This window comes from Emys orbicularis, chromosome 9, assembly GCF_028017835.1.
Source record: "Emys orbicularis isolate rEmyOrb1 chromosome 9, rEmyOrb1.hap1, whole genome shotgun sequence".
In the NCBI taxonomy this organism is placed as follows: domain Eukaryota; kingdom Metazoa; phylum Chordata; order Testudines; family Emydidae; genus Emys; species Emys orbicularis.
Genome location: NC_088691.1, coordinates 21629362 through 21654371, shown reverse-complemented (window position 1 = coordinate 21654371; position 25010 = coordinate 21629362). Strand labels below are relative to the sequence as shown.

Sequence of the window (25010 nt, the reverse complement as noted above, 5' to 3'; positions counted from 1 at the left end):
ACACTTGGCAAATTGTTCCAATGGTTAATTACTCTAAGGGTCATGGTGGATTCTCCATCACTGACAATTTTTAAATCAAGATTGGATGTTTTTCTAAAAGATCTGCTCTAGGAATTTCATTTGGGGAAGTTCTATGGCCTGTATTATAGAGGAGGTCAGACTAGATGAACACAATGGTCCCTTCTGGCCTTGGAATCTATGGATCTGAATTCAGGGCTCAGAAATTATTGTTGCTAGTAGGCTTGTTGAATGGCTTTCCTGGCTGCTGTGAGTAGGGATTTTGATTATCTGAGAATTGCATTGTAGAACGTGAAGCATGGTTCTTAGAGGGAACCTCTAGGCACACAGTAGTAAAAGTATGCTAGAACCCTGCAAGCAACTGCTGACTAAACATACTTGTAATTTAGCATAGTTTTATTCCCAACGTAGACAAGGTCTGACATCTCATCTGTAAAAATGATTAAGAGAATCTGGTTGTAAACAAGATACAGTTTCTTAGTTGAGCTTTCTTGGATGTGTTACACATTACAATTTTTATTTGAAATTGGAGGGAATGTTTTTGGGACTGATACAGTAGTGGTGATTGAAGGTTTGCTACAATTATGCCTTCAAAGTCCACTCAGTAAAATATACGGTGCTCTTTTAGAAAAGCACTTATCATTCTTACCAAATGTAATTGAAAAGTACTAATCTATTTTTCCCCATTGGTGGGGTTGGTTGTGCTGAAGGAATTTTAAAGGGGTATAAATCAGTGAGTACCTCAGAATTATATCAAGTGTCTCAATTTTCAAAATGGGGTATCTAAATACAATTATATTGTCTTATTTTATTGCTCAGATTTTGTAAACTGATTTAGATCCCATCATTGCTAATAGTTGGGAAATCCCATAGTAGATGCTCAAGAACAGACTTTTTTAGTTGCTAGTTGTTATATATTTGAACACCTAATTTTTTCCCTTAAGGTTAAATAAAGACTAGCTTATTACTCTTGTAGTTTGTTATGTAGTATTAAATAAGAAGACAAACTGAAAATGAATTCTGGCGTGTCAAAATACATTGGCAGAAAGTGGAAACAAGATAAAGTTTAGTAACCTTTGTGTTTGCCTAAATGCTTAAAGGTAATCCAAAACAAACATGAGTTTAATTTTAAGAATTAGTGTTTACAGTGAAGATTAATAGAAATTAACTCTTTATAAATATTAATGAGAAATTTCTGCTTTGACTTTTAGTACTTCTGCTTTCCGTTACTAGATTTATATTATTTCTTTAGCACCATGATTCTGAAATTTGTCTCTTACAAACTGTAGTCTTGGGTTGCTATTGCTGTGTGCAAGAACTATTAATACATTTAATGAGAAGTGATACGCTAATGTTTATACTACATAAGAAATAAGAGTGCACATACTTGAGGAAGAAAGTCGAAAAGGACAAAAGCACTTCTGTAAAAATTGGACCATTGAGCAGATTTATGGAGTAACAACACAACACTTCAGCTGCCTAGCCAGCTGACTTCTAGAATTTAAGTGTGCATTTGAGTGTCTTAATTGACAAGCCTTAAATGAAACTAAATGACCACCTAGTTTTATTTAAGCATAGCATCAGGTGTGCATTTGAGGTGCTATCTCAGGTATACATTTATGTATATCTCTTTTTTTTTTTTTTTTATTGCACATTTTATGCAGGTACTGCTTTTAATAGACTACTAGCATCATGGCTCTGACTATTAAATTAGCTATTGGAATGCTTTATAAGAATTCACTAGTACTGTTGACAAATGTAATGGGCTTAGTTATATAGTTTTTCTAAGACTGCACCAGTTTTCTTTGTTATGCTTCACTTTTGTTTAGAGTTAATTATGCACTAATCTACACTGCTGATTTCATGTGCTGAATCAGTGATACTAAGACCTGAGTGGTTCAGGAGCCAAATTAGTGATCAGCATTACCCAAGAGTCACAGTAATGTGAATTGATTATATAAATGAATCTCACAGCCTAACTTAATTGGTTAATAACATAGTAAAAACATCCTGACTGGTTGTTAACTTAGATTGGTTAATAATTAAATCACACAGTGTTTTAATAACATGTACTGCAAAGAGCCACAAGAGACACATTAAAGAGCCACTTGCAGCTCGCAGGCTGCACTCTGAGTATCACTGTGTTAAATTGTCAAGTTTGAGTGCCTGTGGTGTTATGGTATGCAGAATGGTAGTGGACATGTGTGGTGGTCAGCAATATTGGCATTTGCGTAGATGACTGATGTAACTTTGAGGGGAGAGAACTTGTGATTTATCTTAATCTTTGTTTTTGGAGGCTTGTTATGCATATTCTCCCCCTCCCCAAAAAAACTTAAAAAAGATTGCTACAAGAAATATAACTGTACAAAACACATCAAAGGAATATTATGATTAAAAGGAAAGGTTGGAAGTAACCAGGTAAGATAATTTAGCAGGGTTTGTAGTGAAGCACTAAACTCAGTGCACAGCAAACAGCTTTGTTTCTTCAAGTATAAAAGTTTGTAGCTCAGTGAGGCCATGTATATCGCAGTACCCTGTAGAACAGTGGTTCCCAAACTTTAACAACCTGTGAACCCCTTCCACTAAAATGTCAAGTCTCGCGAACCCCCTCCTAAAAATGAATATTTCCAGGGATTTTCTCCTTTACCTGAGTATAAATTATAAAAGCAGTGATCTTGGAAATATAAAATTTGTTTTTATGACATGCTTATTACACACTATTTATTATTTATCATTACAGTATTTTTATTACATTATGAAAACAGCAACATTCTTCCAAGATCTCACTTTCATAGCTTGTATCACTTTGAATAAGCCTGTTATAAGACAAGGCTCCTATGTTCATCAAGGAGTATCAGATGTGAAACAGCATGAAGGTATTTAAGAAGCCAATTCAAAGAGTTCCTCCTACACTAGCATTCAGGTCTTGAGCAGTCCAGGCAAACAATTTGTTCTTCATAATAATTTTAAAAACAATACTAGCTGCCTATTTAATTTTAAAAACAGCAAAAAATATCCACCTCCCTTTCCATTTCTTATAAGGAGACTTGAAGTTTAAATCTCCTCAGTGTAATAGATATGCTTGCTTTGATCTGCTTAGCTCTTGGAAGTCCAAGGGCTCCGGGCTTCTGGCCCCGGGCTGTCCGCCATTAAGGAATTTTTCCCCAAGAACCCCCTGTAACATTTTGTGAACCCCCAGGGGTTCACAAACCCCAGTTTGGGAACCACTGCTGTAGAACTGTGAAGGATAGAGCTTCATAGGAGAGGGAAGTGAAGTATCTCAGGGACCCAGCAATCATAACAAAGCCACAGGGTGCTTGCTGAGTGGCAGGATTAGCCTCTGAACCTATTTAACTTCTTAACTTTATACTTGTAAAAAGAAAGCAGCTTACACCTCACCAAGTGACATGTTTAAGCATGAACCTGGCAATCTACAAACTAGTTTACTTACTAAACTGATTAAAATTTTCAGTTTGTGTAGGATCAGGAGCTACTCCTATCTCCAGTTCCTTGCAGAGCTACAAAGTTCTGCAAGATACCTGGCTCCCTTTAGGTTTCACTGCCTATTGCTGAGCAATGTGTAAACTTTACATGACTACTTTGCTGATAGAAATCCAGCCACTATTGTTGATGAATGTAAAATTTATTTTGCTTAAAATTCATATTTCTTAAAATCTATGGTATGCATGAATTTTCATAGGTATTGCATGTGTGAATTTGCTTCAACTTACTATAACTGTTCTTAATATTAGGCTACAGGTTTTGTTTAGGGAAGACAAACTAGTTTATTATTTATTGCTAGATATATCTGCTGTATGTGAATTTGTGACATGAACAAGCACAAACTAATAACTTGTATAAAACGATTAATTGGACCTCTTCAAATTGGAATTGGAGTCTAATATTAATAGTATTTTTTGAAGAATCTCAGATTTAAATTTGGGTTACTGCTATTTTCTGAGAATTCTTTGCCTGGCCATCTGTTTAAAAATTACTTGCTTCAAGAAGGCAACAAGCTACACTTCTAGTCACAATTTTTTTTTTTCTGTAAAAGCATTTTAGTTGTAAAAACACTTTAAATTTATGAAAACTTGCATAATATGTTAATAGTACAAACAAAAATATGGGAAAACATTCTACTCTCATTCATTCTTTTTTTTCTTAAACACCAAATCAAGTGTTGTATAACTTATATTTTAAAAGGGGAAACATAAAATAAGTTGGATGGAATATATTTTGTTTGTCTCTTTTGTCTTCAAGGTTTGGCTTGAGCAACAAATTTGACACAGAATTTCCCTCTGTCCTGACAGGAAAGGTAAGTCTGAGTTTGTATTGAAATTTTAAATTCAAAAGACATTTCATCCAATAGTTTGTGCATTACAAATATCTAGAAGCATTATTCTTGAATTCAGGTAGAATAAGTCTAAGCCAAATCCCTTCCAGGTCAGTAGTGACAGGACGTTGTTACTGTCTGCCACTCTGTCCTACATGAACCAATTTGGCAGTCGCTGCCCAGTTCCTAGTGAATATGTCCACGTCATAAAAACTACTCACCACAGTTGCAGTCATTGTCAAGTCTGAGCAAAGAAGGACCAAGGGGGTCTGACCTCACCTACAGTAGCTTCACTCCTCTATAGGCAGTCTCTTCAAAACATGACAGTGGCACACCCTGGGTTTATGGATCCAGAAGCCTGTGCTACCAGTTGTATGGATTAAATAAAGGACTTCAGTGCCTTTCAATCTGGTTTCTCTCTCAAGCACTGAATTCACTTTAACACTTTTTGGGGGTGGGGGTTGGAATTCCATTTCTCCATAGACTGTCTGGCCTCCAGTGTAAGCCTGTAAATGAAAAAAATGTTTGATCGCTTTGCTAAGCACATCTATAGTTATTTGGTCATTTGTAAAAATGATATTTTGCAGAAGAAAAAGTATAGTCGGCTCACCACGTTTTTGGAGGAAATCCTCCCACTTTTCATAGTATTCTGTATCTTGACTGACAGAGGTTAGCAGAAATCCCCTTTTAAAATTGATAGTCCTCTATTAATGAAATGTTGTGACCAGATCTTGGTTCTTGCTTTAAAACCTTTCTTTGTTCATACATTACCTCTATTTCAGATTTGTGCTGCTTGTTCTGACTTTTCTCATGTCTTTAAATTAAGTTACATTACTCTAACTTTTCCCTTTGTTTCACCCCATACTGTACTATTCCCTTTCAGAATCTGGGGGCGGAAGGTTCAGCTCTTGTTACTCTCCCTAATGACAAAGTGTGTAGCTAAGGTCTCCTACTGCCTTTGCACTCACTATTGAGTCATATTAACATTGTACATACATGCATTTGGATGGCATCCTCTGTCTGGTTCTGACAAATCCACCTGTTTTTCCTCCTGGAACATGATGATTATGAAAATACTGCATCTCTGTCCCACAAATTATTTGACAGCAGTTGAATTAAATGGTGAAAAGGCAGGTTGCCATTTGGATTTTCAAGGTGTCAGAAGGCAACCTGGTAAATCTGGGCCTAATCCCAGAATAGGGAAAGGATCTCATTGACTTCATTGGGTTTTGAATCAGATCCAGTATCACTAAATGGGTTTTTGCCATGTTACATGTTGGTGTATTCTCCTGGGCCTTAAGTTAAACGTTCAGAAATAATTCCTTGATGTAAAGCAACAAACTAAACTCGATTTGAAAAAAATGTGAAAATTCAACAGATGTTTCAAATAAGCATATTTTTCTATAAATGTAGCTACCAGTACGGAAAATTTCATGAATAATTGTTAAAGCATAATTCAATATTGAATTTAACAAATGCTAGTTTAAATAAAACTTTAATGGAAACGTCAGTGTCTCTCTCATTTTCCTCTTAATGGTGTTTTCAGCGTTAACTGGTTTATGAGCATTCTCCAGGTTCGACAGCAAAAATTTTCATTACAGGTCAACTGACTTTTCTCTTTAGGTTCAGAGGGAAAAAATAGAAGTTGACTGGCTTCTTATATCCCCCTTTCATTCTTACTTGTTGAGGGCTTTCATATAATGGTGTAAATAAAAAATCATATCTGATATAACTGGGTGCAGGATACAGTAGAACCTCAAAATTACGAACACCCCGGGAATGGAGATTGTTCGTAACTCTGAAATGTTTGTATCTCTGTAAAAAACATTATGGTTGTTCTTTCAAAAGTTTACAAATGAACATTGACTTTGAAATTTTACTATGCAGGAAAAAAATGCTGCTTTTTAACCATCTTAATTTAAATGAAACAAGCACAGAAAGTTTCCTTACCTTATCAAAACAAAATTAAACTTTCCCTTTATTTTTTTAATAGTATTTAGGTTTTTTTACATTTAACACAGTACTGTATTTGCCTTTTTTGGGGGGTGGGGTGGGGTCTCTGCTGCTGCCTGATTGCGTACTTCCGGTTCAGGTGTGTGGTTGACTGGTCAGTTCATAACTGGTGTTTGTAACGCTGAGGTTCTACTGTATATTTTTTGTTTTCAGAAATCAGAATCTGTGTTTTTTACCTTTTTCCCATACCAATTTGAGGAGCTGTTCTCAATTATAGAAATCTCGAAATAAACAAATAGTCTCCTGTGCGAGAAAAAGTAGGGCTGTCAAGTGATTAAAAAAATTAATCGCAATTAATCATGCGATTAATCGCACTGTTAAACAATAATAGAATACCATTTATTTAAATATTTTGGATATTTTCTACATTTTCAAATATATTGATTTCAATTACAACACAGAATACAAAGTGTACAGTGCTCACTTTATATTTATTTTTGATTACAAATATTTGCATTGTAAAAAACAAAAGAAATAGTATTTTTTTCATTCACGTAATACAAGTAGTGTAGTGCAATCTCTTTACCATGAAAGTTTAACTTACAAATGTAGAATTATGTACAAAAAAAAGCTGCATTCAAAAATAAAACAATGTAAAACTTCAGCGCCTAGAAAGTCCATTCAGTCCTACTTTGTGTTCAGCAAATTGCTCAGACAAACAAGTTTGTTTACATTTTCAGAAGATAATGCTGCCCACTTCTTGTTTACAACGTCATCTGAAAGTGAGAACGGGCATTCATATGGCACTGTTATAGCTAGTGTCACAAGATATTTACGTGCCAGATATGCTAAAGATCAGGGCCGGCTCCAGGCACCAGCCCACCAAGCTTGTGCTTGGGGCGGCACCTGGAGGGGGGCGGCGCGGCGCTCCGGCTCCCGCCGCCGGGGAGAGCGGGGCCACGGCCGGGCTCGCCGCCCTCCCCCCGGCGCTCTGGCCGCCGCGGAGAGCGGAGCCCCAGCGGGGCACTCCACCCTCCTCCCAGGGCTCCGGCCGCCCTCCCCCCCGCGCCCTCCCCCCGGCCGCCGGGGAGAGCGGAGCCCCGGCCGGGGCTCGCCGCCCTCCTCCCAGGGCTCTGGCCGCCCTCCCCCCCCGGTGCCCTCCCCCCGGCCGCCGGGGAGAGCGGAGCCCCGGCCGGGGTTCACCGCCCTCCCCCCGGGACTCCGGCCGCCCTCCCCCCCCCCCCCCCCCGCTGGGGGGGAGGGGGGGGCGGCCGGAGGCTTTTTTGCCTGGGGCGGCAAAAAAGCCAGAGCCGGCCCTGCTAAAGATTCATATGTCCTTTCATGCTTCAACTACTATTCCAGAGGACATGCATCCATGCTGATGACGGATTCTGCTAGATAATGATCCAAAGCAGTGTGGACCAACGCATGTTCATTTTCATCATCTGAGTCAGATGCCCCCAGCAGAAGGTTGATTTTCCTTTTTGGTTGTTCGGGTTCTGTAGTTTCCGCATCAGAATGTTGTGCTTTTAAGACTTTTGAAAGCATGCTCCATACTCTCTCAGATTTTGAAAGGCACTTCAGGTTCTTAAACTTGGGTCGAGTGCTGTAGCTATCTTTAGAAATTTCACATTGGTATTTTGTCAAATCTGCAGTGAAAGTGTTCTTAAAATGAACAACATGTGCTAGGTCATCATTTGAGACTGCTATAACGTGAAATATATGGCAGAATGCAGGTAAAACAGAACAGGAGACATACCATTCTTCCCAAAGGAGTTTAGTCATAAATTTAATTAATGCATTATTTTTTTAACAAGTGTCATCAGCATGGAAGCATGTCCTCTGGAATGGTGGCGGGAGCGTGAAGAAGCATATGAATGTTTAGCATATCTGGCACGTAAATACCCTGCAATGCCAGCTACAAAAGTGCCATGCGAATGCCTGTTCTCACTTTCAGGTAACATTGTAAATAAGAAGCGGACAGCATTATCTCCCATAAATGTAAACAAACTTATTTCTCTTAGTGATTGTCTGAACAAGAAGTAGGACAGAGTGGACTTGTAGGCGCTAAAGTTTTACATTGTTTTGTTTTTTATTGCAATTATTTAACAAAAAAAAAATCTATATTTGTAAGTTGCACTTTCATGATAAACAGATTGCACTACAGTACTTCTATGAGGTGAATTGAAAAATATGATTTCTTTTGTTTATCATTTTTACAGTGCAAATATTTGTAATAAAAAATAACAATATAAAGTGAGAACTATACACTTTGTATTCTGTGTTGTAATTGAAATCAATATATTTGAAAATGTAGAAAAACATCCAAAAATATTTAATAAATTTCAATTGGTATTCTATTGTTTAACAGTGCAATTAATCACGATTAATTTTTTTGAGTTAATCACGTGAGTTTACTGCAATTAATCGACAGCCCTAATAAAAAGCAAATAATTTCTCTTGCTAACTGCCAGTTACTATCATCTTTGGTTTTGAGGAAGAAGAATCTTGTGCTCAGGTGAATGCAAGAAGCAAACATGCTGGTCCTGGCCATTTGTTGATCTATTTTAAAAAAACCAAAACATGTCTGTTTAATTTCAGTATAAATGTATTTTCAGTGGCACCCAAAGTTCACAAGGGTGAATTTTGCAGTCAGTTGTTACATTTATTTTAAAAAAATAAATGTAACGTAAAAAGCATCGGAATGATTGCGCTCTGAAAGTCCATGTTATACATAGCATAGTCCCTTCTTTAGTCAACCATTCTATTGTTAAGATGTATAAGATTCTTTGTTAAGAATAATGCACAATGCAATAAAACAAAGTAATATTTTATTCAGAACACAGGCATAACAATTTAATAGATCTGTGAGTTCATATTATCCAGTCCAGCAGCTTGGATGCATTAGTTAAGCCATTAGATGTGGGCTGTGTTTTCTTTTATAATAAATATTACTGGAGGAAAACCCAAAGGTAAATCCTTAAAATAACACTAAAGGTCTAATTTTTAAAAAGATGCTGTCTAGGTAACTGTCTCCCAAAAAATATTAACACTTTGGAATTATGATACTGGCTCACGTTGTGACTCTGGGAAATTTGCTTAACCTGTGTAAGTCTCAGTTTCCCCCTCTGTAACATGAGGATAGTAATACTTAAACTTTGAAGTGCTTTTGAGATCTATAGACAAATACTACTGAAGTGCTAGGTATTCTTGTTATTACAACACTAATCTGTTTCTTAACTGAAATATTCCCCCATTGTTTACAGGTACTGGTTATTCATTATAGAATTCTTGAGTGCTAAGATGCAGAGAAAATAAGCAAACCTAAAATGGTAACTGAAAAGCACACTGAAACATTGCTCTCTTTTTTGGGGGAATGGGCACATGTGTAGTGGAGGTTATATGGGCTCTGAAAACAGATATATAGGGGGAAAGTTTCAGGTGGGTCAAAAATTGGGCCTACTAATCTAGTCAGCTTCTCAACTTTCAAGATAAATCGATACTAACCTTAACACATCTACCTAGGTAGAACTGGGTCTTCAAACTGCTGATGTTGCATGTTTTTGATTCTTTACAGTTTTTAAGAGATGAACAAGAGGTAGGGTCTAATATCTAAAATACAGATTGTATAACTTCATTATTTTAAATCTAGCTTGATGGGTTTTGGTGGCCAAATTCTATATGTATATTTTATAGGTATGTTGGATCCATTTTAAATAGTTTGTTTAAAATGCTATTTAAACTAAGACTTGTCTGTAATCTTGTATGCAAAATAACTTATAGTCCTCTAGGTTTAGGAAAGAGGAGATTCCTTCATTATCACAAAGGCTAAACCAAACTGGAAAAGTACTATTCATGATATATGGCACAACAGCACACTGCTCCAGGTGACAAGAAAATGACAGAGCCAGTGAACCTTAAAGAAGAAAGTGGAGCTTCCTGCCCTGATCTTAAAACAATAAGGGGTCCTATACAGAGATTAGTGTGCAATGCAGGGAAGTGTAAGCCATAAAATGTACCCTTAGTATTGTGATCCAACACGACATGTGATGGATAGCGTTTGTGATCATGATGATTGAAGGAGGCAGATCAGGCCTGCTGGGCTTTGCTTGCTCTCTTCCTCTGTTTGCAGATTCTCTTGCATCCTGTTGTAAAATATTACGATCCCCCCTCTTTTATGTTTTTTTAAAGGCCTAAAAGGAACTAATCTCTCTTTACAATGTGGACTGCACAGCCAGAAGCAGCGTACTTATCTTTCTTTTCAAGATCCAGCCAGAAACCCTCCAAGCGATTTTTCCAAAATTATTCAAATGCAGAGTTTAAGCATGCTGTGAATTATGTATTGACAATTAACTAAAATCTTTCCAATACAACACTTTAAAATTAATCTCTCAAAGCTTCAGAATCAAATGAAGGAAAGCTACAGATTCAATGTGGCAACAAAATGGATATGGTCCACTAGAATTTGTGTTCTGGAAGGCATTGTATTGGTAAATTGGCACAATATTATGTATTTCATAAAAAAATACAGTACATTATTAATTTCTTGATGTGAAAAATGCTACATCTTTATCGGATTACAAAAGAATTTGATACCAAATGTGCAGTAACTTTTTAAATAAACACCTACAGTGCCTATATGTACAAATGAACATGGTATGAATGCTTATAAAATAGATGGATTTAAAACTCAGTTTTTATCGGTTGAAAAGCATTTGTTCTTTAATTTGAGACAAAGGTTGCTGAGCTGTAAATTAATTGTAAACTGACATGAACAGAATTATATTATTTCTGTCTACCCCAAGGTGAATCACCTTGGTATCAAATACCAAAACTTAAGTTTCTAATGGAGAAAAGTATCTCTGATTCACAGAACTATTTATCATTGCTTGATTTCTAAAACTGTGGTAAAAAGACTTGCATACTAGAGACATCTATGTAACTCCATTGCCTTCAGTAAGTTTGTGCCAGATGATGTAACTTGTTGAAACTTGGTTTGCAAAGCTGTGCATGATGTAAAAGAGAGACTAGAATCCAGTTCTAACTCCTTTAGCAAAGTTGGCAACGCAGTGCTAGTAGGAGCAAAAAGTAGTCATTTATTTTTGTCACTTAAAGTAAACATATATGACTGAAAACACAAATGCTTAATTTCTCTTGAATGAAAAGGTGCCATTTGTGTAGAGTCACGCTTCAGAACAGAACCATAATTTAAGAGATTAATTTCAGTTAATTTCCTTAAAAGTTAACACCACAGACTCATTAATGCACTCAACCCCAACATGCCTGGAGAATAAGCATCCACCATCTGTAACTGCAAAAATTGTATGTTAGTGGGCTATGCAGCAGTCTACCAAGGTTTGTTTGTTTTAATATAAAATTTGCATTAAGAGTATAGATGAAGTGTTATGGAATTATATCCATTTTTCACAAAAGTTAAAGATGGGGAGAAAACCTATTAAATCTTCTACTCCACCCTCCTACTATTGTAGGATTTTTTTCTTACACTATATATTATTCTTTTTCCATTTTTCTTTTTAAAAAATCGTGGGGGGGGGGGGCGGTTCCTGGGCTTTCCCCATTTCCCTTGGTTGATTATTTTGTGTGCCATGTTCCTTAATTTTAAAATTAACATAAACCCATCCACAAATAGCTGTGATAAACAAATTTCCTTTATTCCAGTGAAAGATCTGGTGCAAAAAAAGTATTTTAAATTTTGATATTTCAGTCACTATCAATTGGAATTGTTCCATTTGTGCTCATGAAAAGAATTGAATAATTTGTTTTTTTTTTAAATTATAAAGTATACACTTTATTTTAACTTGCCCATTTGTCAGAGAATGCAAGCTTGTTTCCTTAGCCTCAAAAAGTAAATACTCTTCTAAAATATTCACTGCATAGTTATTCATTCATGCTACCAAAAAGTACCACCCTGATTAATGTTCTTTTGTTAACTGGCAGCAAGCCTGGCTTATGTGCAAACCCAAATGACCACTGATTTTAATGATCAGTGATCCAAATGGTCAGGAAACAGCTGTTGTGGTTTTTTTGGCACCCACTCCTGCAGTCTTTTCTATGCTCTTAGGAGGTAGCGGGATCCTATCTTCAATATTTCCTGCCCCCTCCTCTGCAGATGTGGAAGAACAAAGGTGGCAGTGAAACTGATGCATTTCTGATGTACAGAAATTGCGGGATGGAATATAGCAAGATTTGGTTGAGGTTGTGTAGGGATTGCTCATGCTCTGTGTAAAGCAGGGGCGGGCAAACTTTTTGGCCTGAGGGCCACATCGGGTTTCTGAAATTGTATGGAGGGCTGGTTAGGGGAGGCTGTGCCTCCCCAAACAGCCAGGCATGGCCCTGCCTCCACCCCCTATCCGACCCCCCCCCCCCCGCTTCTCGCCCCCTGACTGCCCCCGGAACCCCTGACCCGCCACCCAATCCAACCCCTCCTCTCATTCCTGACTGCCCCCCTGGAACCCCTGCCCCATCCAACCACCCCTTCTCCCTGTCCCCTGACTGCCCCCAGAACCCCTGACTGCCCCCCGCCCCCCATCCAACCCCTCCTCTCCTTCCTGACTGCCCCCCCCCGGACCTCTGCCCCCATTCAATCCCCCTGTTCCCCGCCCTCTGACCGCCCCCTATCCACACCCCCACCCCCTGACCACCACCCCAAACTCCCCTGCCCTCTATCCAACCCCCCCTGCTCCCTTACCGCACTGCCTGGAGCATCGGTGGCTGGCAGCGCTACAGCTGTGCCTCCCAGAGCACCAGGACAGGCTGTGGCTCTGCAAGAGCCCCGCCGCCCAGAGCATTGCACTGGCAGCGCGGCGAGCTGAGGCTGCGGGGGAGGGGGAACAGCAAGGGCGGGGCTGGGAGCCAGCCTCCTGGGCCAGGAGCTCAGGGGCCGGGCAGGAGGGTCCCGCGGGCCGGATGTGGCCTGCGGGCCATAGTTTGCCCACCTCTAGTGTAAAGCCTAATTCTTGAGGGTTTCTCTGAGAGTTGCTAGTGGCCAGGAAATAAACCCAGTAATCCTTTCTCGCCAATCAGGATGGATGGTATTGCTGCGGGAGATGGGATTTTTGCCTTAATGCTAAACAAAGATTTGTAACCTCATATAACAATCCATTTACTGTACACTTCTGAAAAGTTCTTGCTATGGTAGCAATGATTTCTGTTAAAGTAAATTGACAATAATATCAGTTGTCTTTGATTGTAATTATTCTAGAATTTACTCAGCTGTTCCAGTGGTTGCCATTAAAAGAATATCTATAGAATTAAATCTCATCATATTAAAACTACTAATAGGAAAATGTTTTGATAGTCAATACTCTGGAAAAATAAAAGCTTCCTTTTTAAATATCAAAACAGATTAATCAATTACTATGACCAGTGTTGCAAATTGTTATCCTTTTTTGAAGTTTCATATATAAAATGTAAAAATTCTAATCTCTACGTCATAACCAGATATATTTCAAAAGACTTTTTACCTTATTCAGTATCAGATTTAAGAGCACATGTGGAGTACGTGTGTGTTCAGCAAAGTTCCTGTTAAAATAATATGTTCGTTATATTCTCCATGACTTTGCCCGCACAGATCCCATTATGAGATCACAGGTCCTGCCATTCAGCAGTCGGACTCATTTCAAAGCAGCTTTTGTGGGAGTATTTGTATGCCTCTGTCACAGCATTCTAAAATCAAGGGTGTAAGCTCCTCCACACCCGCAATTATACATCATTACCTCTTTCCATTGGCCTAAGTGGACAGAGCCCTATCCTCTGCTTGCATTGGGACTGGACTTCATTGAGTATTTTAGTTCATAAAGTATTTATCTAGTACTAAGTTCATAGATTTTGTGTGGATTCTGTTTAGATTTCCTTTGCAGGTCAAAAAAGAGATTGTAGTTCAGGACTCCATGCCCTGACACGGAGGAAGCCATGGGGACTCAGGCACTTAAGAGCACTCCTGCAAGAGATTTCTGAGAGAAATTGTTGCATGATGCTAGAAGTTTCTTCTGGGTCTTTGCCCATGAAGTCCTCGTATCTGTTGGAGAAGGATCTAGTCATTGGATTTTGGAAGGCTCTTCCAGGTCTGAACCTGGATGCAAAAAGGTGATTTGCCTATGAGTAGAACAGCCAGGTAGTTTAAGAGTTTGAGGCATTCCCCAAATCCACGTTTCAGCTTCTAAAAATAGCAGAAAGCATAGGGGAAAACAGCTATCCAGTAATGTGCATTGGTCTTCTTGGTCTGGGAGAGACTTTGATGAAGATTGGTTCTAATTATGAAAGATCTCCTTCACTGGAGTAGTTCAGAAATTTGCAAAATTTACTCGTTGATGGTCTACAACAGGGGTGGCCAACCTGTGGCTCCGGAGCCACATGCGGCTCTTCAGGAGTTAATATGCGGCTCCTTGTATAGGCATCGACTCCGGGGCTGGAGCTACAGGTGCCAACTTTCCAATGTGCTGGGTGTGCTCACTGCTCTGCCACAGGCCCTGCCTCCACTCCACCTCTTCCTGCCCCCTCCCGAACCTGCCGTACCCTCGATCCTTCCCCCCTTCCCCCCAGAGCCTCCTGCATGCCACGAAACAGCTGATCGGGAGGTGCGGGGAGGGAGGGGGAAGCACTGATCGGCTGGGCTGACAGTGGGTGGGAGGCCCTGGGAGCGGGGAGGGGAGCTGCTGAGGGGGCTGCTGATGCATTACTGTGGCTTTTTGGCAATGTACATTGGTAAATTCTGGCTCCTTCTCAGGCTCAGGTTGGCCACCCCTGGTCTACAATGACATGTCAGACCCTGCAACTAGGTCCCTGGTTATGACCACTGTAGTCCACATCATGGCTGGCTTTATAATTCTGCAGTCAGATTAATAGTTAGAACACTGAGGCTGGGAAGCAACAGAAGCTGCTTTTTTATTTTTTAAAGAGGTTTCTTGGTCCAGCATAGTTCTTCATCACATCACCGAAGGGTGCAGGAGATGTTTTTAGTCACTGCAGAAACAGTCATCCATCTTGGTCCATCAGCTTCTTCTGCACTTCTGGCAAAACTGCTGTTTCACTGGAAGATCTAGAACCCATTTTAATTTTTAAGATGTTCACAGGCATTGCAGAATATCAGGTATCTTTCTAGGTTGCTGGGTCCTGGAGTTCTTGAATGGATATATGCTTTTCAGTTTGAGTTCAGGCCAAATCCTGATCCCCAGTCCTTCTCATAGAAAACCACTACAGGATATATTAATATCTCGTGTGAAAATTGAGACTTAACAAAATTGGTGCTAGTGGCAAAGTCTCATTACATCTTTGAGCCGTATAAGTCCTACTTTAAATTGAAAAGATTGCCAGGACTCATGCTCCCACATCTTGATAAAACAAGCATAGGAAGCACTTCAGATTCAATGGGGGAGATTATCTGAGTCAGTGAAATTGCAAGCTACAAAGTGGCTTGTGTGGCAGAGCCTGAAGTTGTTTCCATATTAGACATTTGGCTTCTAAGAGTCATCTTATTGGGGCATGATTAATTTTCTAAAGATCACTTGTTCTCTGCCCAATGCTGAAGTTGAGTGAAAATGGGGAAATTTGGTCTTAGTGCCACTCAGGTTCTGACACTTAAGAACTTTTCTGAGTTCTTGGAAGGTACTTGTTTGCCTCCTGTAAGAAGAGTTGTGGACTTCTAACACGTGTTGTCAATTATAAGAACTCAGGAACTTACATTAAACAGTAACTGGTTGGGGCTGAGGGCTTCATGCTTTTATTCCTCTGATCAGAGCAAAGACGATGGATATTCACATAGATAACACCTGTCAATACACAGTTTATTTGAACAGGCAGAGTCCTCAGTCTTCTGTGTTGTATCAACAAGCAGTGCATTTGTGATGCTAGTGCATCCATACGCGTACCGACTTCAACTTGCATTTTGGCAGTAATGAAGAACATCCTAGCAGATAAGTAGCATATGGTCAAATCAATGCATGGGGTTTTCAGAGAGTTTAGCAAATTCCTTCTCTGCCAAATGTCACCTGGAAGTAATTGCTTTACCCTGAATCAGAGTACAGTGTAGCCAATATATTATTCCAGGATATTCATGATCACAGCTTGGTTTCAAATGTTGTGTCACATTGGAGAAGAGAATGCACATATGTACCTTTTTACTAAAAGTTATCAGGAATATTTAGCTAAAAGGGCCAGGTGATTCTGGTTGGGCTCACCAGATATTCTCAGTTCCATTAGCTCTGCTCCTGCTTGTGGTCTTTTAATAAAGGTTCCTTCCTGAAGGCTATGCCATTTGCCAAGAGATCTTAAGAAAGGCAGCCTTTAATGGCATAACTTCCTTGTACTAATTTTCACACAGCTGATTAATAGTCTTAATATTATATACTAAATTGTTGACTTTTTACTATCACTTTTGTTGATATCATATTTTTGTCAGTGTTTTTTGAAGTCATGAGATCTTCTGTGTTGATCTTTGCTGTACACCTTGGTTGTTGAGAGGGCTGTTGATTATTTCTTGGACAAGACAAAACCTCTTAAGAAATCCTCAGAACTGGATAGGTTTGCTTTTGAAGTTTCAGCTGTAGTTAAAAAGAACTGAGAAACAGTTGGATGCATGTGGGCCTTTGTACCCTTGGGTTTAAAATGCCGGAATAGGGGCATGCAGCCATTGGGGAAGCTCATGCATACAGTCTTGCAACGTGAATCTGCAGAGGCAGTACATAAGTTACTTTGGTAAACATCCTCTTGTTCACTCCTCTCCCCCCCCAAACAATAATCCTTTAAAAGTAAGTTTGTTGTTTTGAGAAAAGAAAGTAAAACGTACTAAAAATTATCAGGTGGAATATCAAAATCATTATAATTTGTCTTGCTGCTTTAAATTGTTTTCTCTTGAAAAAGATACTTTGCAGTCTCAGATAATGTCCCACCAAACCGTAGGGTTACAGAATCTAGGGTTGTCTGTCCTTACAAATTTGCTTTATTCAAATCTTGTTTTGGCTATTAATGGAGACTTTAAAAGGTGGAGACACTCTCTTGTGCTTCCACTGCTTCGTAACTAAAATAATCATGAGTCTTGCTTTGTGACACTTGCAGTGGATATTTTATAAATCGGGGTGGGGGTTTCTGTAAGTGAAAGGGGGTAAATTTACTTCACTGTATATCACTGTCTTAGTAAACTTTCAGTCATAAAGACCTTGGCCAAGGCTTTCCAGAGTGATTAGTGATTTTGGGGTGCCTTGGTTAGTGAGTGTGTCACTTATACTTTAAAGAGCCCTAACTTTCAGAAAGCACTGAGCGTCCACTCTCTGAAAATCAGGCCCCTTTAAAGTCTTTCAAGTTAAGCACCCACTTATTGAGGCATCCAGAACCACCAGTCACTCTGGAAAATCTTGGCCAATGTTTGTAACTTTTACTTATCTCCGAATCAGCCACTCTTCAAGAACCAGCCACTCTTCATTGTATGATTTATACACCATAGCAAGCAACAAAATTAGTTGAAATAGGAAGGAATACATCTAATGCTTCAAACCTTCACATCACTGTTCAGCACGCTGCTGATCCTTGGCATGTTTTATACTCCTATATAAAGCATAGTTATTATAACCCACCTGTTCCCTTCTTGGTTACGCCTCCTCAGCAGGATACCATAATTAGAGATGTGGGATGGTACCAATCAGTAATTTGTTCCTGGAAGAAATATTTTCATTTCTATTGGCAAGCACAGCTTTTCACTCCAAAGAGAGGGCAACTTCACATGCAGGTTACAAGCTTGTGATAGGGAGAAATTAGACACAGTGATGAATACTTGTTTTGTGTGTGAAATGTCACCTTTTTACATACAAAGTTACCTTTTGTTTCCTTGAAAACCAAAATGTCTTTTTCATCCAATTTTTTGTCAACATCACCAATTTGTGTGTTGCTTGGCTCTGTTCCTAATATAGTTTTACAGGGGATGGTTGTGTTATCAACACAATTGATTTATTAACAGTTGCAAGAGAACATGGGAAGAAACTCTTCTAACTTACTGCAATTATCATTTTTACATTAAAAAAAAATTCAAGCAAACAGGATAAATAGACTTGATTTAGGAAGGTGAACTTTCACACTAGCTGTACTAGCAATGTTTCTGGAGGGTTTATATACACCTCTACCCCGATATAAAGCTGTCCTCGGGAGCCAAAAAATCTTACCGCGTTATAGGTGAAACCGCGTTATATTGAACTTGCTTTGATCCGATGGAGCATGCAGCCCCGCCCCCCTCCCGGAGCGCTGCTTTACCACATTATATCCGAATTTGTGTTATAGCGGGTCGCGTTATATCGGGGTAGAGGTGTAGCTTTGTTTCACACCTAATAACTGTACCTCTGTCACTTATGTTGTAATCCATGGAACCAGTGAACAAGAAAGCACATCTGCAAGGCTTCCAGTTAAAGTTTGCCATTTCTGTTGTAGGTTGCTCCAGAAGAATTTAAGACTAGTATCAGCCGTGTGAATGCGTGTTTAAAGAAGAATCTCCCTGTCAATGTAAAATGGCTGCTTTGTGGCTGTCTTTGCTGCTGCTGCACCCTGGGTTGCAGCCTGTGGCCGGTTATCTGTCTTAATAAAAGAGTAAGTGCACATTTCAAAGTTGCATTGTGACCAAAAATTGACAACTGCTGCTAATGTTTAATAGCCTTTAAGTAATGATGCCTTTCTTTATTCTGAAACTTCTTTCTGTATCCCCAGTTGCCATCGTAAGTCTCCCTTTAACTGTTGAGATATGTCTGCTAGCTGTTAATCTTTAATAGTAACAGAAAATTATATTTATATATATAAAGTAAACAATGTTGAATTATGTTAATAACAATGAGTTGTGCCGGAGTAGCAGTTATTGAGCCAAAGAACATCCTAAATAGACTGAAATCTCTTTTTAAACCTGTGTACATTGTACAGTTTATTAAAGGAAGAAACAGTATACTCCTTCATCCATTTGTTACTTTTCTAGTTTCATATCAGGATTTATCATTGTGAATTGAAGCTAATGTTCTAGACGGTCAAAAGATTGGGCCATTTCTCCCATTGTCTAGTTTTGTTTCTATCTCTAGTGAGCTAACTGTGAAAAGGAAAGTGCACTAAACTCCACCCAAAAAAGGTCTGCAGGTTGCACCACCTGCAGAGAGAAGTGGTCTGGCAGCTCCTTCAATTTGCTTATGAAAGTAACAATAATAGAACTGCTTGGAGTGAAGCAGAATGCAGGCAGGCATTTTCCTTTGCCCCTCTTCCAGATCACACTAGTTCTGCCCTGCAGCATCCCTTATATTATGATTTTGGGGCTTTTCTTAAATAGAGAGAACCAAAATATGTGGTTTTTGTAATAGAGGACAAACCTTTGCTGGGGTGTACAAGGAGACATTGCATTTAATGTTTGACCTAATAGGGGTTGATATCAAGGTTGAAAAGCATAGTGCTTTAACCCACTGGGCTGCTGTCATACAGTTGGCTCCTCCTTAAGTGCCCTTCCATGGCAGGACACAGCACGACAGCTGCACCTGCCTCAGTTTCCCTCCTTCACTGGTCCCCAGAAAGGATCTCCAAGCACTCTAACCTAGGCTTGGTCTACACTGAAAACATATACTGTCATAGCTATGTCAGTCAGGGGCATCAAAAAAACTACACACCCTTGCAACATAGCTATGCCAACAAAAAAAAAGCAGTGTAGGCCCAGCTATGCTTACATAAGAGTGTTTCTGTCAGCATAGCTAACGTGGCATTCCTACACCAGCAGAATAGCTCCTTCTGTTACCATACATAATATGCTGGGGGGCTATGCCAGCGAGGGTGACCAGATATCAAGTGTGAAAAATCGGGATGTGGGGTGGGGGTAATAGGAGCCTATATAAGAAAAAGCCCCAAATAACGGGACTGTCCCTATAGAATCAGGACATCTGGTCACCCTAATGCCAGCATATGCTCTGTAGTGTAGACATAGCCCTTGTCTAATCCTATACAGTGTTCATCAATGTATCTGAATGCTTCCCAAGCATTTAAAATAGAAATAACACTTGTATCACTTTTACAGAGTGATCTGGATGAGGTGCGAGGGGTGGAGGCTTCCTCCTGGAAAGCAGTAACTCTGAAAAGGATTTAGGACAAACATCCAAATGAACACAAGCTCCCAGTCCAATGCTGGAGCCAAAAGGGTTAATGTAATCCTCAAAGGTATAAACAGGTGTATATAGAGTAGGAGTAGGGAGATAATATTGCACTGATCAGACCATAACTGGAATATTGTTTCCATTCAGGTGTAAACACTTAAAAAAATGTTGAAAAAGTGGAGAGAATTCAGATAAGAGCTATAAAAATTATTTGAGGACAGGAAAACACGCTTTACAGTGAAGGATTATAGATTAATCTATTTAGTTTATTGAAGACAGGGTTAAGTGACCTGATCACTGTCTACAAATACCCACATAAGATGTCTGATAGTGAAAGGTTCTCTAATCTGATAAAGGCATAACAAGATCCAGTGGCTGGAGTTTGAAGCTAGACCAACTCAAATTGGAAATAAATGCAAATTTTAAAAATGAGTAGTTAAACAATTAGAAAAACTTATCAAGGGAAATGGTGGATTCTCTCCTTCTTAAAATCAAGATTGGATGTCTTTCTAAAAGAGATGCTCTAGCCCCAACCACAGTTATTGGGTTTGACACAGGAATTACTGGGGGAAATTCTATGGTTTGTGTTATGCAGGGGTCAGACTAGATCACAACCTTTGTGGCCTTGAAATCTATGGATCTCTGTCTCTTTTTCCTTTTCACCTTATTGGTGAAATAGTTTGATTAGTTTAAGAAATTAATTTTCCATTTAGCCCTCCAAGTGGCTGTTTTGAAGGTCACTTATTTTTTTTAGTTCTATATTGTAGATCCAGCTCCTATGTATGTTCTGTTTCCTGTACTTGTGATTCTCACAATGTGTTAAGAGTTCCCTTGCCCTGGTGGAACATAACCATCACGGCATGTCTGAACTGGTTGCAAGACCGGTGATCTGTTAGGTACATGTGGCCAGTCCCTTAGAGGATTTTGAATATCAGGCCATAGGCCTTGAATTGGACTCGGTGTACTCGGAAGCCAGAGCAGAGAGCAGAGCACCAGGATGATACATTCAGAGTCCTATGTCACTAAGCAGCTGGAGATTTTTTCAGCATATGTAGTTTCATTCCTAGATATGAGTTGCAATACTGGAGCCCAGAGGTCACAGTGATGTGGATCACTGTGACCAGGTCAGATGGTTGTAATCTTTTGACCAGTAACAGATGGAAGATGGAGTTTTGCTGACTTAGCTACTTGAGCACCCAAAAATGCTGAGTCCAAGATGACTCCAAAATTGTACGGCTGAGAAAGGTAGTGGGAATGATGGAGCTTCTGAGTCTAGAGAGAAATCATAATCTATAATTCTGATAAGACGCCCCTACTCTCCCACCCCTATATTCTATGCTTGAGACAAGTGGATTTGGGAAGGCAAGACTTCTCCAAGGTGAAATTCTTCCTTTGCTTAGTTATCCTTTCCTAAAACATACATTACCACTTTACATGTGATGCTTGAGAGCTGCAAATATAATTTTAAGACCTTTGGGAATGAGGTTGATAGCTGAGCCATTTCTAATATAATGTTGATTTTCTTTCCTAGACTAGAAGATCAATTCAGAAGTTGCTAGAATGGGAAAATAACAGACTATATCATAAGGTAAGAAATATTAAGAACTAGAATCTATAAATTTCTTTTCCCACTTTTATTTAGAATTAATAAAATACTGCACAGTTGGAATACAGCAGGAGTCGGCAACGTTGGCACGCAGCTCGCCAGGGTAAGGACCCTAGCGGGCCGGGCCAGTTTGTTTACCTGCTGATGCGGCAGGTTCGGCCGATCACGGCCCCCACTGGGCCAATGGGGGCAGCGGGAAGCGGCGTGGGCGAGGGATGTGCTGGCTGCGGCTTCCCGCCGCCCCCATTGGCCTGGGACGGCGAACTGCGGCCAGTGGGGGCCGTGATCGGCCGAACCTGCCACGTCAGCAGGTAAATAAACTGGCCCGGCCCGCTAGGGTGCTTACCCTGGCGAGCCGCGTGCCAAACGTTGCCGACCCCTGGAATACAGGAATGCTATTAGCTTGTTTTAGGACTGGAGCTAAAATACTAAATTCATCTCACACCTTAAAGTGTATGAAATGTAAAAGACATGCTTGAGATCTTGAACAGTTAGATATTGCTGAAGCTTGTATTACGTTGTTGATGAGAAATAATGCAATAGTACACCTTTAATCCCACAATAATTATTTTCTTAGCTTGGTTTGCACTGGAAGCTGAGTAAAAGGAAATGTGAAACTAGCAATATGATGGAATATGTAAGTATTCTTTTTCTGTTACATTTTTAGTATCTATCACTACAGTGTGATTTAATAGTTCAAATGTCACTAATTACCAGACTCTTTACCCTTCAGTCTCCTCATGACTAATTCGTTCTCAGCTGATGTACACACAACCTTTGGAAATTCACCATGTGTGTCACTCACTACAGAAACTCTTGGCTAGTAGAATGAAACAATCCTATTTTGATACATGAAGATGGCAACATAACAGTCCAGCTGCTGCATGTAGTAAAACTTAGACATTATCATTTGAAAACAGGGTTTCTCCTTCATAACATTGCCTGTTCAGAGCCCTACTGTAAGAGATTTGTGTTGAATAATAGTTGACAGTTAGAGTCCCCAGGAACCTTATCTGTTATAGTGAGGTTACAGATTCCCTCACCCCTTCTTAGTTCTTACCCACATCCTCAGTTCCTCTCCACCTGTTGAATACTCACTGAACAAACCTCTCCATTTCTCCTTTATTAAAGTAGCTGTAAATAACTCACAAGTAGCTATTATAGCATAGACTTTAAAGTGTTTAATTTTTGTAGTTTTTTGGCTACTTCAGCAAATTTTTGTTGGTTTGCGTTTGCCTAGAGCTTTGACCAAGATAGTGGATCCATCTAAGAAAGCAGAGTTCAAGATGTTCATCTTGTTTGACTATGTTTTCCTCTTCAGATGGGCATAAAAATTACCTTTTATACTTCAGGGAAGGTCACTTAGCCAAAAACATTGGTGTATACTATAGGTCTAGTCTTAGCAAGGACACGAAACAATGAACAAAGCATAAGTTACAGTACCCTTGTAAATATGTAAAAGGTGTAGCTAGTAGAAAAGAGAGAGAAGGATAGTAAGCAATGTGTGATAACTTGCAGCTGTAGTGGAGTGGCCTAGCATGTAGTGGAGTGCACAAACAGCTCATGATTTAGTTAGGGATTGGCTACAAAAAATGAGTAGACCAATCATAGTGTGTGATATGATGTAGTAAGTGTAAGTATCTGTATAAATTGATTCGTGATTATGTATTTCGGATGTGTGGTATACCCTGTACCAACCCCTACACTTGAGCCTGGTCAACTCAAGTACACCTCTACCTCGATATAATGCTGTCCTCGGGAGCCAAAAAGTCTTACCGCGTTATAGGTGAAACCGTGTTATATTGAAGTTGCTTTGATCCACCGGAGTGCGCAGCCCCGCCCCCTCGGAGCACTGCTTTACCGCGTTATATCCGAATTCGTGTTCTATCGGGTCGCTTTATATCGAGGTAGCAGCGTATAGTTTGATTGTATGCCAATAAAGAAACCTCAGGGATGAGCCTAGAGTTGAACTGATTTCTTGGATTCCAGAAGACTGAATAAAGTGCTCTCCCACAACTGAACGAGGTGTTCTGGGATAAGCCAAGTGGAAAAAGTCATGGAGGGAATCCCAGCCACCCACAAGGTACTTTCCAATGGGACCTAGGACAGAAGGACTCTTCTCAGTACCTGATTTTTTTTTTTTTAAGCTTATGTATCCGGGAGGTTATTTTCCCTTAAAATATTGATAACATGTCTGGGTGGTATAGGTTCTGCACATGTCAAGTCCAGTAGCAATCACATGGCAATAAATATGTATACGGTTGCATTGACATTATTCTAAAGAACTAATCAGTTTGGTTAATATGTTGTGTTTTTTCTTCAACAGGTAATACTAATAGAATTCTTACCAAAATATCCCATATTTCGACCTGACTGAGGACCAGTATTCAGTCTTTCGTGTTACCTGCCATTTCCTACTCTTAGTGCCTTGTAGCTGATTTTGGAAAGAAGATGGTCTACTTTGCTGTGACTTAAAAATGTTATTTGGTAGAATATCTTCCTTGCTATGTTATTTTCTTTTGTTTAAGAAGAAAACAATTTGCACATTTTTTATGTTAAATGAGGCTTTTATGTTGCACTCTGAATTTTTAACATTAACAATAATAGATATAGTTGCCACTAAGGATCTAACATCAGTGCAGCTTAAAACTTGTTCTGAGCATGCTGCCTTATTAATTTCCATACTTACTGTTTCCACATGTACATCCTAACTCTGTATCATATTGTATTTCATTCTAAAATCACATTTCTATAAATCCTCAATAGAAACATCCAAGTAAGCTTCCAGTAGTTAGCAATGATTTTACTATAACTTGCTTGCATAGGACTTGCAATTAACAGCACTGGTTTTGTCCCGCACTTTGCAAAATCATCACTTACATTAGAGGGTTAATTATTTTATCCCCTGTGGATTTGTAAATAGTGCCTCGTTGCATAATGTAAAGTGTGGTATGTCAAGGTTTACAGAATGTAATATAGCTCTGAT

At 39.4% G+C, this 25010-nt stretch overlaps 1 protein-coding gene across 1 annotated transcript in view; it reads left to right on the top strand.

Moving 5' to 3' along the window:
* CHIC1 (cysteine rich hydrophobic domain 1) overlaps positions 1-24619 on the top strand; it is a 30209-nt gene extending 5590 nt beyond the window's left edge. Inside the window, exons 2-6 of the mRNA XM_065410531.1 lie at positions 4279-4333; positions 18737-18892; positions 21950-22006; positions 22602-22661; positions 24351-24619. Coding sequence (XP_065266603.1) covers positions 4279-4333; positions 18737-18892; positions 21950-22006; positions 22602-22661; positions 24351-24401 — 379 coding nt within the window. The 3' untranslated portion in view covers positions 24402-24619. The remainder of the gene's footprint in view (positions 1-4278; positions 4334-18736; positions 18893-21949; positions 22007-22601; positions 22662-24350) is intronic.
* The last annotated feature ends 391 nt before the right edge of the window (positions 24620-25010 follow it).